This window comes from Sturnira hondurensis, unplaced genomic scaffold (genome assembly GCF_014824575.4).
Source record: "Sturnira hondurensis isolate 20B ecotype Veracruz unplaced genomic scaffold, ASM1482457v3 Scaffold0007865, whole genome shotgun sequence".
NCBI classification, from domain to species: Eukaryota; Metazoa; Chordata; class Mammalia; order Chiroptera; family Phyllostomidae; genus Sturnira; species Sturnira hondurensis.
In genome coordinates this window covers 6,659,920-6,678,376 of record NW_028080496.1, presented here as the reverse complement: position 1 = coordinate 6,678,376, position 18,457 = coordinate 6,659,920, and the positions used below count along the sequence as shown (strand labels likewise).

The 18,457-nt window shown below is 50.8% G+C and overlaps 1 protein-coding gene across 2 annotated transcripts in view; it reads right to left on the bottom strand.

Annotated features, from left to right (window-relative positions):
- ST8SIA2 (ST8 alpha-N-acetyl-neuraminide alpha-2,8-sialyltransferase 2) overlaps nucleotides 1-18,457 on the bottom strand; it is a 47,493-nt gene that overhangs the window by 4,846 nt on the left and 24,190 nt on the right. For both annotated transcript variants that reach the window (XM_037053686.1, XM_037053688.1), the window contains exons 2-5: nucleotides 17,636-17,698; nucleotides 13,779-13,907; nucleotides 9,830-10,087; nucleotides 6,604-6,897 (exon numbers count right to left, since the gene is read on the bottom strand). In XM_037053686.1, the coding sequence (XP_036909581.1) occupies nucleotides 6,604-6,897; nucleotides 9,830-10,087; nucleotides 13,779-13,907; nucleotides 17,636-17,698 (744 nt within the window). The remainder of the gene's footprint in view (nucleotides 1-6,603; nucleotides 6,898-9,829; nucleotides 10,088-13,778; nucleotides 13,908-17,635; nucleotides 17,699-18,457) is intronic.

Here is an 18,457-nt window from a genome sequence, read left to right as displayed (position 1 = left end):
GACTCCCCTCCCGGCTTTCTGACTCCAACTCCATGTTCTTTCCCCTTCATAACGAGGCCCAAACAGATATGGGGCAGCTGGGGGAGTGTGGCTGGTCTAATGGACTGTCCAGGACTATCCCATGTCATCACCTGCTGATACATAGGAGGCGCTGGCCAGGGCGTGGGGGCCAGGATGTTTGACGCTGAGGTTGGGGCATCCTTAGAAAAGGAGTCCTTCCTTAGACCACCTCAGTACTCTTTACACTCAGTGACGCTACGTTGAGCTTGGGAGGACCCTGGGATGGGGGTAACGGCAAGGTGAGTGCATGGAGGAGAATGATCCCAGAAGGGCAGTAGCTGCTGTTAGGATTCTTCCACACATCCTGGCCAAGTGCTCATCCCCCCTGGCTCAGCCACCTCTAGTAACAGGACCTCAGCACCCCCTGAGCAGATCCATTGCACTTTCAGCTCCAACTCAGTGGTTATCAACCTAGGCTGCACGCTGGAATCACCTGCAGCTTTAAGAAAACTAGTGACTGGGTCCGACCTCCAGGTGTAGCCTAAACACGAATTTTTACCCCCCCCCTCCCCCGGTGATTCAAATATTCAGCCAAGCCTGTGAACCCTTGCTCTAACTGGAAGGTGGTTGTGCCAAAGGAACTGAAGAATGACACATATTCAGACAAAAGGAGGAAAAATAGTAAGCACATGGAATAGTTGTAGAGTTTTAAGGATGATTGGGCCTGGAGAGTTGTCTAGCCCAGTTGCCTGGCAGGGGATATAACTGAGTGAGCTGGGAGGTGGGACATATGTACGGAAAACTAACACGTGAACTCAGTGTTGCTAAGACAGTAAGGAGTGGTGGGGACTGTGGCCTCTAAAGCGGTAGGCAGTTTTACTGTTGTTGAGTGTGGTGGTGACAGATTTTCTTCTTTTCATCAAGAGTATCAAAAATCTGGATTTTTAAATGTAAATTCTCCAAGTGTTTAAATGTTGGCAACTAATTTACAAAAATTCTAAAAATACCACCTGTGGCCTCATTGGGTGGGTCAAACAGACCATGTCTGTGGGTTATCTGTGGGTCTCCTGGATTGAATTTGTCCTCTTTCAGACAACAGAGGAAACCATGTGAGTCCAGGGTGACTTGCCTGAGAAGACTCAGACTTCTCATGCAGCTGGCTAGATAGAACTCAGCCGACATGCAGCTCCTCCACGCCTGCCTCCTGGATCTTTTCCACCCTGTGTGCTTCTGGGAGAGTTGGGGCTGGGAGAGCCAGCTACAGCTGCTGTTGACACCATCAGGGACATGCAGCCAACTGGCAGTGTCTCTGCATAACTGTATCTCACTGACCACTCCCTGAACCAGGTCAAGCCCTAGCACTGGCCACATGCCCTTTTAGGGATTTGTGGTTTGTTTATTTTCTGATAGTATGGACTTAACAGGGCAAGGCTTTCAGAAATAAATTTCTTTGCAGGCTATTAATGCTATGCCCAGAGGTGGGGAGGGAGGGAAGAATTTAACCTGTGGTGAAACATCTAAGGAGCTCATGGCTGGGTCTGGTTACACAGACCTGTGATGCGCTCTCTCCGTGGACGTGCCTCTCCTTCACGTGTCCCCTCAGTGAACTCTCTTTCTCTCTCTCTTTTATCCCTTCCTGAACTAAGCACGCATGGCACATCACATCTTCTTGGAAATGTTTCCTTTGCTCTATCGTCATGTCTCTAGCTCAAATTGACTTTATCATTTCCACATTACTATCAAGAGCTTTGTTTCTGCTTCTCCCAATGTGCTTACCATCCTGGGCTGACAATCCACTACTGTGTGGGTTGGTCTCCTGTGCAAAACTGTACTCTGATGTCCTCAAGAGCAGGGGCCACACCTTTTGCTCCTGTGTAGGGGGTTCAAAGGCATCGGGCTCAGTGCCTGCTGCAGCCAAGGCCCTCTGGCAGACAGAGTAGTGCTCAGCAAATACTCCACGTGGTCTCCTGTCTCTCTCAGAATTCCTTGTCTTTGGGCTGGGGTCACGTGACCAGTTCTGACCTGTAGGCTTTGACTGCAATTATGTTTCTTCTGGGCTCATGTTGCTCAAGATCAGGTCCTCACTTTCTCTTCTCCTGCCTTGGAGAACTTCAGAGCCTCCTGTAAAGATGCTGTCAGTTTAAGATGGACAAATCCTGGATCCCTGAGTCACTGGTTGGAAGAGAGACCCTTCCAACACACAGTACTTTGCAGAAACAAGAAATGAACTTCTGCCATGATGAACCGTAAGGGTTCCAGAGTTTGGTATTGTAACCCAGCCTCACCTTGAGTATCCTGACTTCTTTTGCACCCAGCAAATGTTCAACTCCAGTAAAATTGAAAAATGGGGAGAAGAAGAAAAGGAGAAAGGAGGATGTGAGCAGTGCACGCAGCTTTGTAACTGTGGCCGGCTGGGACAGGAATAGAAATGCCCAGCCTCTCAGATCTGTGCCAGGCTTTTCACTCCGAATCACTCACTGGGAAAGGTGTTAACATTAAATGAGGCTCTGGGATGAATTGAGAACTCAGCAGGGCTCCACCTATTTCCTGTTCTGCATCCACAGGTAAACAAGAACTCCTGAGAGACATCTGACAGGGACACAGGGTGCTGTTTAATGAGCAGCTTGTAAGAGAGGCTGGCCAAGTTCTGCAGGAACAAAACACTCTTGATTCCCTTTATATCTTCTCAGTTGCTCCGGCCAATTTAGTGACTGCGCACTTGGCTGACTTGTAGACTGTTTCTTTCCTTAGGATAACAGCTGGGTGTTAAAACACTAACTAATTAATGCCCTCCCAAATGCGGTTAGCTGGGTGCATCTGGGACATCATATTGACAGTGCACCTTTAATGGCCCAGGCTTGAGATTTTAATTAGAAGGCGAAGTAATCTCAAAGAAGGCAGTAATTGTTTTTCAAATTGGTTACCCCAGTTGCCAAAACTGTTAAGCACTGTATTTTATGAGCATGGACAGCAATAAATGAGGCTTGACAAAGCATCTCGAAAGCACATTCGTCCTTCTCCCTGGATGCCTGGGCTTGATGTGTGGCGAGAATGGGGGCTACCAGTGTTGGAAAAAGAGACCACAAGGGCTTTCTCCAAGAAGCTAAAAGCACTTCGTGGGATGTAGCTCATTTCATCCTTCAGGAGCAGGAGTGCCTCGTAGGCGGTTGCTGAGGGACACTTGCTGCTATTTTGTGCACAGTCAGCAGTGAGGCCTGGAACGGAACACTTTGGCTCCCGGTCTCCTGTCACTCACGTTGTCATCCTTGGGCCTGTTGCTGTCCTGTCCTCGGAAGCACTGTTTAAGACTCTGCTGTCTTGAGGAACAGGTCCGGACAAGGCTGCCCAGTTTTGCAGTAATGGTAAGAATTTGGGGCTAGAGTGCAGAGCTGCTCGAGCCTGGGGATGCTTGAAGCTGATTCCTTGTGCCCAGGTTTCCATCTTTAACCCAGTAAGTCAGCTAGCCTCCAGTCTGACCGTGCCACCAAAAACCTTCCAGTGACTCCTGGAATCCACGGGATAACAGCCAGTGGCCTCAGCCAGGATTGTGAACCCTGAGACCTCGGCCTGAAATCCCTCCCACCACCTGATAAGCACAGTCGCATTGCCATGAGGGACTCCTTGGCTTCTTCCAGTACCCCATCACCTCCCAGGGCTCCTGACTGGCAGCCCCCTCTTAGGGTCTCAGCTGCAATGTCAATTCCCGCAGGAACTCTTCCCAGACCTACCCAGAGGGTTTCCTGTTCCTGTCATGCTACCCTGTAATTACTTGTGAACTTGTCTTTCTCCCCCTTTATAATTTAGAATTCTGGGAGCAAGTGGATGGGCTTCTGCATGAACCCCAGATCCTAGCATAGCACGTGCACAAAGAACATACATAAAGTGGGTGCAGCTTCACAAGTCTTAATGAAGCAATGAAAGAAAACGAGTGAGCAGAGGCTAGAGGCTCCCTCCGAGGGCACAGGCAGGGCGAGGGAAGGAGACCACGGTAGTTTTGTGTGGGAGGCCGACCCACACAGCCCCGGCCTCACTCTTCTAGGCAGCCGTCGGGTCTGCACGTGTGAAAGGCAGGCTAACGGCATTGTAGACGGCATGTTGCCAGGAGAAAAGGAAAAACACGATGCTGGTTACTTGAGGGGTTCCCCCTGCTACAGAGTGGGACCCCCAGAGAGTCAAGAGACTGTACAGGCCCAGCCAGACCGTTTCTTGGTGGAGGGGGCGTGGGGGAGCTTAAACCTTTTGGCTAGATTATGAGATTTAAACTAATGCCAGTCCCAACTGAAAAATTACATTCACCCTCATCTGTAATGAAAGGAATCTAATTTCAAACAATCAGATGCTGTTTTCTACTGGATTGGCAAAGATAATACACCATGTTGGCGAGGTTACAGAAAAATAAGCATTTTTAATAATCCTAGGTATAACTTGGCAGTGTCTTTAAAATTAATAATGCATGTATCTGCCTCTCTTGTTAGCAGTGACACTTCTAAAAAGCAAGCCTTTTACAAAACTATGTGTGCAGGTGTCAGTGAAAGACGATCACTGTAGTACTGGTTATATTAGCAAAAGATGAAGACACCCACTGTGTCCCCCACCACCCATGGCTGTGCTTACGTTAACTGTGGCGCAGGCTTGGTGGAAGGCTAGGAAGCTGAGAAGTAAAGCAAGGTGGCATCTGTCAATGTGGAATAATTTCCAGAATTTAGCACGATGTGGGTGTTGCTTAAAACATGCTGCCTTATGTGTGAAGGGGGCTTTTTTTCTGGAAGGACACACAGAAAGCAGTTTAATAAGGCTGCCTCTGTGGAGGAGGCCTTTTCACTTTAAGTCCTCTTACACTATTTGGATTTTTACTATGTGCATTGCTGTTACAAAATTAGACGTAATCTGCCCTGGCTGGTGTAGCTCAGTGGATTGAGCTCAGGCCTGCGAACCACACGATCGCGGTTCGATTCCCAGTCAGGGCACATGCCTGGGTTGCAGGCCAGTTCCCCGCAGGGGACTCACGAGAGGCAACCATACATTGATATTTCCCTCCTTCTCTCCTTCCCTTCCCCTCTAAAGATAAATAAATAAAATCTTTAAAAAAATTAGACATAATCTATTAAAAATGACCAAATGCCATGAGCCAGCTGTGCCTGAGTTTCTTCATCACGAATACCCCTATGGAACACATGTCCACAGTCGGTGTCCGCTGGGGAAGACTGGCATCCAGCTCCTGTGACTGGTGCACGGGGCATGCTCTCTGCACTGCAATGGGCACATCTGGTTGGGGACACCCCCAGCCCTCGCTGGTCTCCCCGTAGTCTCTGGGCTGTGCCTGATCTGTCACTGCCCACTGGTCCTCATTCCTGCTCCCCACTGAGAAGTAGCATGGCCTGCTTCCCTGACACGCTGCTCCAGCCCTGGCAGGGATGCCCACTGGATCAGTGCCATCCCAGAGTCTCGGCTCAGCACTCCTGGTCCCTAATTAAGCACCAATTCGCAGGCCAGTTCTGCACCAGGCCTGTGGGCTGGGCAGATGAATGGGTCTGCTTTCCTGCCCTCTTTGTGGGTCACAGCCTTCCCCATCGTTATAATTGAATTAGAGCCATTCACTACCAGCTGCTGCCCAGTTTCCCACTCCCCAGAGCCATACTCATTGCCTGGTGTCCTCCCCCTCAGTCGCTCACCTCCCTCGCCAATAGCCAGCCAGGCGCTGTGCCAGTTCGCAGGCCGGCAGAGCTGGAAGTCCCTGGGAAGAGCTGCTCAGGCCGGGGCAGGGGTGGTAGGAGTTGCAGGGCAAGCCTTCTGCTCAGGGTCTCTGGACCAGGCTGCCCACTCTGCAATGCCCAGGCCCATGAACTATCTCAGGTGGGCAAGAATCTTGAGAATACTTGGTGCTTAGGGACTCTCGTAGCACAGGGGCATTGAATCCAAGACTCTGAGTGGGAAAGCGGCTAGCTAGCTCCAATGCTGTCTTGAATTCAACCTCCAGTACCTCATAGTGTGACCTTATTTGGGGATAAGGGTTCTTTTCAGAAGTCACTGAGTTAAAAGGAGGTCATTAAGATGGCCCCTAATCCAGTGTGCCTCACCCTTAAAGTCAGGGGAAATTTGGAGAATACACGCACATGGAGGGAATGCCATAGGAACATGAAGAGTGGCCACTGTCAGGCCGCAGACAGAGGCCTGAAAGAGTCTTCCCTGAGAGCCCTCAGAAGGAACCAGCCCTGCCGACACCTTGATGTGGGCCTTCGAGCCACCAGAACCGTGAGATAACAGATTTCTGTTGTCTGAGCCATCCAGCCAGTGGTACTTAGTCACAGCTTCCCAATACGTATTCCTGCTTGCATGCTGGCCTCCTTATGGTTTACTCTCAGCACTGCTCTCCAGGTGGGCACTACCAGTTGGTCGAAGTTGCCATGGCAGATGAAACCCACTTGCCACCCATCTCGTTTCTCAGGAGGGGAGGCTCAGAAAGGCCAGCTGGCTTGCAGAGGTCACACAGCTAGCAAGTGGGGCAGCTGAAATGGACATTAACCCGGGAAAGGAGTATTGCCTACCAAGCATGGCACCCGCCCCAATCTTAACAGCCCCCATTCCAAGAGAGGGGCAGCTCACCCGCGGACGGCGTGCAGCAGACGCAGAGAGGGGTATGCAGTGCGCACATTGACGCGGTGCTTCAGGATGAGCTCGTTCACCCACTCAACGCGCTCCTTGCCACCCCTGGCCATGAAGGCGGGGATCCACAGGATGCTTCCATTGAGGCTGTGCAGCCGCTGGAGCAGCTTCTCCCGCCACGTGGCGTTGACCAAGTCCTCAAAGGCACGCTGGATGACAGAAGGGTTCATGGTCACCAGGTCTGTCTTCAGCCCCACATCCCGGGCGTACTCTTGCACCGGGGCCAGGTTGCACCTTCCCGAGAAGAAAGCAACATGGTTCTTTTGGGAAAGCTGAGGCACCTCTGCTTATATTTCACTTTATCCACCCTTTGCCCGCTAAAACAAAGACCCGCGGCAGCCTCCTGCACTCACCGGCTCCCCTGTCATCGCTTTTCCTGCCACATTTACTTACTAGGCTCTTAGCGTGTGCGTAGAACTTGACTGCACCCTGAGGATGTCAAATACCTGTTTCTGGAGTTCAGTATCCAGTAGAGGAGGAAAGAAGCAAGTACGCCATCCCTCAGCCCACAAGATGACTGTGTGATTGGTAGGTGTGACCTAGTCACAGTAGGTGCCTGAGGGAGGGCTCTGAAGGGACACTCCCAGCTTCCGAATTCAGCTCTGATTCTGTCTGTGTGATTCTGGGCAACCTGCTCAACCTCTCTGTGCTTCCTGAGAGCTCTCTCATGGTGAAGGAATACCCACAGCAGTTTCTGTAGCTGTGGTGGAGATCACAGCAGCACGCCTCCCAGGCCCCAGAGGAGTCACTGTGCACCCCGGTCCTTACGACACTGCCGGGCCACAGTAAGGACTCAGTAACTACTGCTAGTTATTGTAACGATCGTCGTCATAATTGTGGGGGGAGGAGGAACATCAGATGGTCTTCCTGGAGGTGGTGACCCTCGAGGGAATCTGGAAGGGTGGATGCACAGCAGTCCACCAGTGGGAAAGGCACACTAAGACAGTGTTTCTCCACCTTGCCAGGCGGAAGAGTCACCTCGGTCACTTGTTAAAGACACAGGTTACCCAGGTTCATCACCTGGAGATCCAGATTCCACAGGTGAGCCTAGGAATTCATATTTATTTCCCCAAGCTCTTTAGGTAAGTCTTACAGCCAGGCAGTTTAGCAAACACTCTAGTATATGGCATTTTCGGTGTAAGATTTGTGTGCAAAGGCACAGAGGTGGGAAATAGTGTGGATATTTAGGGGAAGGTAAGTAATTTCGTGTGACTGGAGCCTATTGCATGGAGAAGATAGGGCAGGAGAGGCAAGAAGGATGAGATACTGCAGGACCTGTGTGTCAGTGACTTGGTTCTGATGGTGACAGGGAGCCACTGAAGTTTCTTGAGCAAGAGTGTGACACGGACCGATTTTCATTTTATGCAACAGTTAAGCAATGATAAGATGAAGTTGTATTTATTGGAGGGGACAGAATTTGGTATCGGAAGGCAAGGCTGCAAGTGAGAGAGGCAGCTCACGCCCAAGGCCCAGCACTGGCCAGATCTAGCCAGGCAACCACTTCTGAATTTCTCTACCTCAGTGTCCTCACTGCAAAAGCCAGGACACAATCAAACATTCCCGACAGGGTTGTTGGGAGAACTAAGCGTGGTAATAAATGCCATGTGGAAGGGCATTTGTTTATGGGATTCTCCCTATGAAAGGGTGTGTGTGTGCATGTGCACAATGGAATTTTCATCCCCAAATATCTGGGAATTGACTGCACACATATACCCTAAGTTAGTCTCCTAAACCTGGCATTACAGCTCATGGGGACCCTGTGGGGACCAGCAGCACCTTCGGCAACCTGTGTGTGGTGCAGCCGTGACCTCCGTGATCCACGAAGCTGCCTTTCCTCAAGCTGGTTTCTCCGCCTCAACCTTTTCTCTCTGTTGCCCGCCGCACCCCACCCTCACCCCTTCTGTGGCTCCCAATCAGACTAACCTGTCACATTTCCTTTCTTTTTTTCTCGTCCTCCTTCAATCTTTATACTGGAGGGCTTTGAGAGGTGGGGGCTGAGCCATTATAAAGGCCTAGAGCAAATGATAAAAGAACCTGGCAAAAGATAAGAAACCGAAGCAGGTTCGGCTGCCAGGCTGCGGTGGCTTTTCCAGCCCAGTGGGTGCAGAAGTGAGCACGCTGTCCTATCCCACATTCTGAGGTTCACGGAGCTTGAGAATGAGCCTGCTTCCCAGAGCCCCAGGACGAGGCTCTCTTTGCCCAGGGACAATCCCAACAGAAATGTGAGATGCGTGTCCAATTCTGCCAGGGCCAGGACAATGTTAGGTGAAACTCGAGGCTCTGTGTGCCCTACTTTTGACCAGGGGACAGGAAGACCTTGTTTCCCAGTCTGTCCGGATTAGGGTCGGGTGTCAGAGCTCTGGGTAACTATCTCCAGGTGAGTCCCAGGTGACTGAAAAGTGAGAGGTGATATTTTAATGAGAATAATGGTCAAGTACAAAACTCAAGTTCCTTTGTTGCTCTCTCACTTCCCAGATTTTGACTTTAGGATATAAAATTACTGGTAGAATATAATCTTCTCCAGTGCTTGAAAGAGTTTTGCAAACTTGTACCAACCAGGAGATTTTCTTACTAATCTTTTGTATCAGGTTCTATCCAGGGGTCAGTAAATTTTCTCTGTAAAGGGTCAGATAATAAATATTTTAGGCTTTGCAGGCTATATGCACTTTCTGTTGCGATAGTTCAACCCTTCCTAACTGTACAATACTACATTATAGTAAGAAAGCAGCCATTGAGGATATGAAAATGAATGGGTGTGGCTGTGTGCCAGTGAAACTTTATCGATAAAAATAGGTTGTGGGCCACGGACCACTTACCGCTGCGCTTTCCAACCTTAACTGCGTAACAGAATTACTGGCTCCCTGGGCCACATGCCCCCCACCCTCTAGATCAATGTAATTGGTCTGGGGTGCAGTCTGGACATTGGGAGTTTTAAAAGTTTCCCGTGTGATTTAACATGTAGTCAAGGTTCAGACCAGAGGCATCGATATCTTTTTCTATTTTACATGCATTTATTCCATTCTACTCACACTGCACACTTGTTACACAACCTACAAGATCGAGGCTAACCCAACTAGTGTGTCTTGTTTCAACCTCTTGGGACACCTGGTGACATTCAGCTTCAGTGTGCCTGCTGCTCTTGGCCCAGAGTCGCTGCTGTGGGTACCTTATGACAAAGCTGTGTGTGTCGATCTCCCGCCCGCAGCCGCTGTTCAGCAAGACCCCCGAGTTGCCCACGATGGCACATGTCCGGAAGTGCTTGTTCTTCAGCGGGGATGTTCTGGGGAGGAGCTCGTAGAGGTTTTGGGACACGTTCATTGTGCTGTCTCGGTCGAAGATGTAGTGAATGATGTCCCCGGGCTTCAGAGTTCCCTTGAGGACAGAAATGTCCTTTTCAGCATCCAAGAACTTTAAGATTTGTTTCCTGTAAGAACCAAACATACACAAGGATAAGTCTCCCTGGTACAAAGCGGCCCTTTGCCAACCCAGCTTTTCCTGTCCCTCGTCACCCTGCAGGGCAGCTGGAGCCCAGCTCACAGACGGAGCTGAGAGGTCAGATGCTCTCAGAGGTTCCAGGCAGGAACTGTCAGAAATCGCCTAGCGGCAGTCATGGTGGCGGCCACTCTGGCTGCCCTGGTTATGCCCACTTCCCGTGAGGAGTGCAAGCTGCCACGGCAGATGACTGCGTTCGGACTCGAGTGAGCTGGCCACAGAGGGCGGCCCGCGTTCTGGCTCTCCCAGGACGGCCTGGTTTCCGCAGTTCCCAGGAAACCCTCCATCTCAGGGAGACCCAGTGGAGGTCACACTGCTCCCCTTCCTTGAGCAGGATGCAGAGCCCTCCTCTGGCCGCGAGTCCTGAACTGGGAGCAGAAAGGAATGACAAATGTCCCTCATTCCTCAGGGGCCTATTTTCTTCCCTGGAAGCCTTCTGTGGCCTAGGGGCCTCCCAGGGGGTGAATGTGAATGTGGGTACCGTGAGGTATGTCAATCACTCTTCCTTTGAGAGACTTAGTCCTCAGCTGGTCTGTTTTGTGGGGTGTGATTTCCCCACCCCCGAACTGCTGTCTAGTTGGAGGTTTGTAAGCAGTGATGCCTCTCCAGTCCTGCAGAGTGTGGTTGCTTTGTGTTGTTTCAAAGCAAAGGTGATCAAAAGTCAGCTTTGTAGGCTCTTGGGTGACTTTGCTTTAGGGGGAAAGTTCTGGAATCATCTACCATAGGATGTAGTTGTAAAAAGGCTGGGTGTCTTAGAAGAAGAACCAGAGAGATTTACTCAAACCATGTAGGCCTGGTCCCCAGGAATCAGAGGTTTTCTTTTCTAAACCACCAAAAATATCATTAGAAATGATTCAAGTCATAGAAAGAAATTCGGTACCCAGGTCAGCTGGAATGAATTTCATTCCCCGCAGTGAGCTCTCATCTAGAACGGATACAACGATGCCTTTTCAGGTACAGAGTCTGCTTTATCCCAGAGCCCCAGAGGAACAGGATCTTCACATGCTTTGCAAATGAGAGAATTTGCAGGATGGGCGCCCCGTTGTACAGATGGTTCCACTGCTGCCCCAGGGCGCCTGTGGGATCTGAGACGTTCGCAGCCTGTGGTGCCTCCCAGTGGGATGCTCAGGTCTCAGCACACTTTCTAGAGCTCCACAGGTGATTTAACGTGTCCAGGTTGGGGCACCCCTGCTGTAGCCAAGCGGCAGCTAGATCGCTCGGCAGGCACCAGTCTCTCCTTCCTTCTGTACGTCTCTCCTTATCAGTGACCTGGATCTCTTGCTATCACGCTGGGGAAGCTCTCTTGCTGAGTGAGTCGTATCTCTTGATAGAAGACAGAGGCACTATTTTAACTTACTGTGCTTTACTAAGTATTATACAACTTGACAAACTAATATAGTTTGGGAAATGCTAAAAATCTTTGATTTATCCCAATGCACTCAAAAGCAAAGGGAGCCTCTAGATAGCCTATAAATAAACACCTGTGTGAGTAGACGGATTTCTAACTAAGTGTAAGGAGTTACTATCAATTATTACACCATTCCAAATATCTCACTGAATCTTCTATTACAAATAATTTCAGTGATTAAATGTAGCTGAAGGGAGTTCTGGTCCCCCGTGGGTGAAGGCACGTTGTTCCTGCTGAGGCAGACCCCCGCGAGGGCCACACTCTGGTCTTCTCCAGAAGGGGCAGGGGTTCCGTCTCTGCCCGGGTGGCAGGAGGAAGAGCCAGTCACTCACAGCTGGTGGAGTGGGCTACACAGTGGGCTCCCCAGATCTTTGTCCACCTCCTCACCCCTGGAACCTGTGATGTGGCTTTAGTTGGGGAAAAACATCTTCGCAGATGTTACTAAAAATTAAGGTTCTTGGGATTACCCGGATGGACCCTAAATCCAGTGGCAAGTGTCCTTATAGGAGAGGGGAGGAGAAAACCACGTGATCACGGAGGCAGAGGTCAGAGTGATGTGGTCACAAGATACAGACAGACTACAGACTGGAGCTAGCAGGGCAGGGGAGACTCTCTTGGAGCCTTCGGAATGCCGGCCCCCCCGAACCGAGAGGGGGTAAAGGTCGTTGTTGTAAGCCACCGGGTTGGTGGGAATTGGTTTGGGCCATCCTGAGAAACTAGGAGGTGTTCTCACTGGTTCCCCGGCGCTGCTGATCCAAGGGTCAGTGTGCAGGCCTGCAGCTGTTAGAGCAGCATGATGAGGGTGCAGAGTCCATCCAGGGGGCTCAGGAGAGGTGCTCAGGGAGGGGTGGCAGATGGTGGTGACAGGAGTCAGCTTCTTCGCACTGTCTCAGCCGCCAGGTCTCAGATCTCCCTCTCTGTCCCTGACACTCCTGCGTCTCCCAAAACTAAGCCTTGAGAATGAGGGTGTGGGAGCATGTCGGTTTTGACAGTGCGTGTACCTGGAGGGGACACTCGCTGCTCTGTGTGGTGATACTTTTGGCAGCTCTGGGCAAGGTTGACCACTGTGCTCCCGCCCCTTGTTCTCTGCTCCCCCTCCCCCCCCGCCGCCCCGATGGTTAGGGCCTGAGCAGGTCACTGCCATAGTCAAGGCTTTCCCTCTCTAGTCCTGGCCACCCCACCAACTCCTCGCCCCGTTCCTTCCCTCCTGCTCTGCCTGCTGGTAGCACGGCACACAGGGATATGCTGCTCGGCATGTCTGGCAAACGCCTAATCATCCTTTAAAACCCACCGCTCCCTTCCTGCCCAGCCCTTTGGGTTCTCTTACAAAATGAGGTACTCTCTCCTCAGGTGAGCTTTGTATCTGCCTGTTTATAAGAGACAATTCTGCCTATCGTGTACACCACATCATACAGTCCTCTCTTTGCTTATACTGTCTCCCCACTAAGTGCCTGATTCATGTCAGCACTCCGGGCCCCCCAGCTGATGCCTGGAAATGAGTGGTTGGATTACACTGGCCGGTCTTTGCTCGGGCGGTGGCAGCTACATCGGAGGCAAGGAGCCACAGTGTGGAAGCTGGAATTCCTACACGGCAGGTTCCCACTCCCACCACCCAGCGACTGCAGAGCTCAGCCTTTGCCATCAGGTGTTGTGCCAGCTCCCAGGCCAGCCAGTCCAGCTATGGCTTCTCATTTCCGTGTTGTTGGGAAGGCAGCCTGCTCCAGCCGCAGGACTGTGTGTGAGTGTGTGTCGGGCGGGGAGCTCTCCAAAGACTCTGCAAGTAGGAGAGGGCTGGCGCCTCAGGAAAGGGTGCTGGTGCCAGGCAGTCCTAAGCAAGAAACGCCTCCTTCCCTGGATCTCCTTCCCTGGATCTCCTTCCCTAGTCCCCTGGGAGAAGCCCCCTGTGGCCTCCACCCCCCAGGCTCTCGCTGCTGCTGACCTGAGAGCCCCACTCCTTCCAGCCCCATGACCTCAGCTCTTGCCACCGCCCCCCTCCCCACACACACACCAGCTGAGCGGCCACACGCACACCCTGGGCGGCAGGGCCTGCCTAGGGTTTTTATTTTCGATTGACCGTTTACAGACAAAACCTGCCTCAGTGGGAGGTAAACATTTTATTTCTATCCTGCCTTCTTTGGATGATAGAGTGGCAGTTTATGGGCTTGTGCTGAAGAAGGGCAAGCCTGTCTCTCATCCTAGAGGTAATTACCACTACCTGATCCTCAGAGACAGCGTCTGGTTGTGCCTCCACTTGGCTGAGGCCGGCTGGATGTTGTGTTTAATGCTCTCATTACTTCTGTCAACAACAGCTGGTGATGAGGAGCCATTTATTACAACTTCAGCTCTGGAAGGGGAAAAAACACAGGAAGAGGGTAAACATGATCGGTTAGCATGCCAATGACAAGCCTAATAGTTTTGTTTTTGCTGGGGCTTGGATGTAAACTTTGGAAGAGCAAGATTGCAGTTATTACCTGAGAAGGGAAGGAGGCCTATTTATCTTCTAGAATGCACAAACTTTCTCCCTAAGGCGTAACCTACGTACATTCTTGGAAGCGGGAAGGGGGTGATAAACTGCCTTTCTCCCACCCCACTCCCAGTGCAGCCCAGCTGCCGTGGTCAGAATAGTAATACTTCTCCAAGTTAATTTCGCAAAACTCCAAATGGCAGTTGCATTAGCAGCCCGGTATCATGATGGTTAGCAGACTTAATGGAGAGGAAACACAGACTTGTATCCCCCCCGATCCTACCACTCCATCCTTCGTAACTAACTGAGAGGCCACTTCAAACATCCACCTGGTTCGAGGTATTGATGCTGCATCTCTCCCACTAGACTGTAAGCAGGGGGGCTCCCTCACATAGCAGGTGCTCAATAAAAGTGTTTGCTGGATTCAAATTTGAACTCTTTCCGGGGGGGGGGGGGTGGATAAGGAGCCGGCTGGCTCTATACACACGGGGCAAATCACAGTTCTGGGTACGTACCACCTTTCCACCCAACTCGGGAACCCCGGGCATTCCAGGCCCTGCCTCAGTTCAGAGGCTCAGAATCTGTGCTAGTAGGTTTCTAAGAAACTAGGTTACAATTACATCTCTAAAGGCAGGAGCCGCCTGCCTCCGCCAGCAGCATGCAGATGCATGTGGGTCATGCCAGACGCTTCTTTGTCTGTGCTGACAGCGGGTTCTCCCAACCCCAGTGAGAACTGGGTTTGCAATGCCCAGTTCTGGAGCTTTAAAGAATCCCAGCCAGGCGTCTCTGACCTTTGCATTTACCTTGGAACAGCCAATTCAAAAAAGATGACAGCTTTTTAATGGGGTCTACAACCAATGCTCTATTTTGCTTGGTGCAGGTAGAGAAGAAATTCACTTGCGGAGGCACATTGTGCACGTCCTCCCCGTTTTTCAGATAGAGTAGCTCTCGCAGAGGATGAAGAGTTTTTGACTCCTTGCTAACATGCAGGCTGAGGGAAGCCTGTGGGAGGCACAGAGGACCTGACCTTTGGAAGTTTTGCTGCTTTCATGACAGGAAGCAGAAGGTGCAGTGGTAAGATTTCACAAGCTGTGTGACTGGGAACATCACTTTACCTCCCTAAGCCTCCGTGGTTCCGTTTCTAGGAAAAACGCATAGAAGCAGAAGATACCCAGTGCTAAGGTTCTAGAGTTGTGCATGGACCGGCAATCACCGGTACCTGTCACCGGCTGCCATCCCATGAGGCTCCAGTGGGCGCTGCTCGTGGCTGCGTTTCTGTGGTAGCGCTGCTTCTGGGAAAGGCCGCAGGTAGGAACGGTGACCCTCGGGGTCACTGGTTTAGCGGCTGCACCCAAGACCCCAAGTTTCAGCCCAGCTGCGTCGGTGGGCACGTGTGATAGAAATGCTGTGATATTTGTAATGAGGGGATGTCCTCCTAAGGGGTGAGTTGATATTCTCATCAGAAACCGGTGACGGGGCCTCTTACGGCTTCATTTGGATTCAGTCTTGGGTGATGCTTGTTAGAAATGAACACATCAGGTGCCCCTGGGCGCGCTCAGCAGGAACGAGGTGCGGAGGTCTTCTAGTACGGGGACAGCACCAAGCTCGCAGGGGAGCCCGACTCAGAAGCCTGCAGAACGGGCTTGCAGGCTTCTCTGGGACACAGGCGATGAGGGGAGGGAAAGAAAGAGAAACCTTGGCACAGACAGCAGTCAAATTCCGTTTCTTTGTCTACTTCCTAGAGAAACGTGGACAGGACCCTGCCTAACCATCCACGGATTTATTGAACTTAAACCCTGGCTCTGACGTTGTCTTGCTAGGGTTCCTGGGAAAGTCTCTTTGGACCCCTGTCATCTTATCTGTAAAGCCAAGGGATGAATTTGGGGTGTCCAACCTTGTGGCATCTCTGTGCCACAGTGGAAGAAGAGTTATTTTGGGCAATACATTAAATACACTGCAACATGTAATCACAAAAAAAAAATCTCATCATGTTTCAAGTAACTACATTTTTGCATTGGGCTGCATTCACAGCCATCCCGGGTCTCAGGCTGGACACCCCTGGGGACCACCTCTATTCATGGGTTGTTTGTGCTCTGTGTTGCACAGACTCGGCTGGATGAGTGAGTTGAGACAGTCCTCCTCAATGAACGCGCCCTCCTGCCCCTAGCAGCCTGTCCACCCCAAGGACACTGGAGTCTCATGCCAGGCTTACGTTTCTCTGCCCCTCTCCTGATGCCGTGAGTACATCCACAGCGACAGGAGCGTGCATCAGCTGCGTGCCTCGAACACATCAGGCTGGGCTAGATCTGTGTAGTCACAAATTCTCATCCTTGAAACACCCCTCAAAAAAGACATATCATCATTCCAACTGAATGAGGAAACTGAGGCTTAGAGGGGTAAAATAACTTGTCCGAGGTCCCTGCTGACACACCCTGGGACTGAATGTGGGTCTGCCCGGCTCCCAAGAAGACTGCAGACTCTGTCCCCAACCCCAAGTGACCACGGAACATGGGAGATCCTGCTCCAGGGGCAGGATCTTCCCTTTCAAACAGAAGGCATCTTTCCCCAGTGGAAGAGGGTCACGTGGTATGTCTGCATTTCACCAGGCACAGCGTAAGCTTCACTGGTAACTTCCAGACAGTTAAGAGGTCCTTCTGGGATCCAGAAGCAATGGTTTCAGGGACAGAGAGGACAGTTTCCTGGGTCAGTCCTCTAGGGTCAGGAATGGCCATTCTGGGCAGGTGTCACAGGGTTTAGAGACCCCAAAACATTGGAAGGGCAAGTAATATACCTTCCTCTGAATAACTGGACCTCTCATTCCCAGACTGACCAAAATAGGATATTGAGAAAGTAAAGCAAGCTCTCCATTTTGAGTAGTGGCCATAGTTTGTGTCAAATAACTTGGCATTCTCTTTTTCCTTCCATTGCTCCTTAAGCTCGGGCTTCTAAGACTCCAGGTCAGAGCTACCGGGCAGTTGTCGCTGGAGAATGGGGACTCAGAGGCATGGTCCATGCACTGGCAGTGGCAAGCCTGCATCTGCTGGCTTACAATGCATCTGCTCGCTCCCCTGCATCAGGCTGTCCCCAGGCCAAGGACTGTCACGGGAGGGAACAGTCTCAGAACTTAGAAGATGCATTCAGGTATCAAGCTGACCTTGCTGAATCAACTCCCTAGTGTTTTTAAGAGTTCTCAGCAAAGTTTCTGAATGTTTTCTTTTCCATCTTAACATCCTGGACAAGTGATCTACAGTGAAACTGGGTGAAAGCCCTGATTCCACTCAGAGTCTCCATTGGCCAGCAAAAATGCAAATTATGAATGTGCTCTTTGGTGGCCCAAGTGCTTCAGAGTGGGGTGGACTCTTTTCCAGAAAGTGACTCTTAGCATCTGAGTTTTCCACTTCTGCAGCCTCCAGACCTTAGGCCATTTCATGGACTCTTTTATGGACAGTTCCCCCAACCCCCCAAAGTGATTAGGGCAATGCAAAGCCAAAGTGAAACAAAACAGATCTCTTTGCTAAGTAAGAAGGGCACTATCCAGCAAAGAGGGGAAGCAGATTAATAGCTGCCTCACAGCAAAAACAAATGAACACAAAATCTAATTTACAAACCTATTAGATTTGCTATGTAAGCTGTTCACAGCCGATCTGATTGTACCTCTGCCTCCAGAATTCCTGCAAGACAAAGGAAATGCATTATTTATAAACCCAGTTCTTCTTTGCAAAGCCCTCTTCCATCATCAGGAGATCCACAGTCAGCCTTGGAGAACTAGAGAGGGTGGATGAGGTCTCACTCCAGCCTCTCCAAGATGGGCAACATCTTGACTCAGCCACGAACACAAGCATCTTACAGGGAAGTAGACCTCCCAGGTCCTCCCCTGCCTCCCACGTGAATTTGTTTTCATTCACACCAAGGTTCCCACTTGTGACTTGCATTTGAGTCTTAGACAAAGTCCTGTGGGATTAATTCCCTCTGGTTAATCCCAGAGGATACTGTTCAGGATACTCAGCATGTTGCGGCATCTGCTCCCTGTGTTCTCTGGCTTCCACTCGTGTGAAGATGTTGTCCATCACATTTCCCCCAAACTTGAGACACGAGAAGTTCAACAAAATGTGATAACAATTTGGTTTTTGGTGGCAAGAGAAGTAATGTTAAGTGGGTTCACTTTGTGAGGAGCAGGAGATGGGTGACTAATGGAGTCCTGTGCTCATTCTTCTGGGGAATACGGTTTTGAGTAAAAGCATTCTCAGGTCCTTTCCAGCTCCACTGTCCCTTCAGTTCTGACAGGTTGCATTTGGACCCAGGCTGCTGGGCCGTGAAGTCCTCCCCTGGGCCAGGGGATGGATGGATCCATCCTACCCTGGTACCTTTGCTCACTTTGTGCCCTGTGTACTGGTTTTTAAAAAGTTGTATGTGAGACTAATTATTTTATG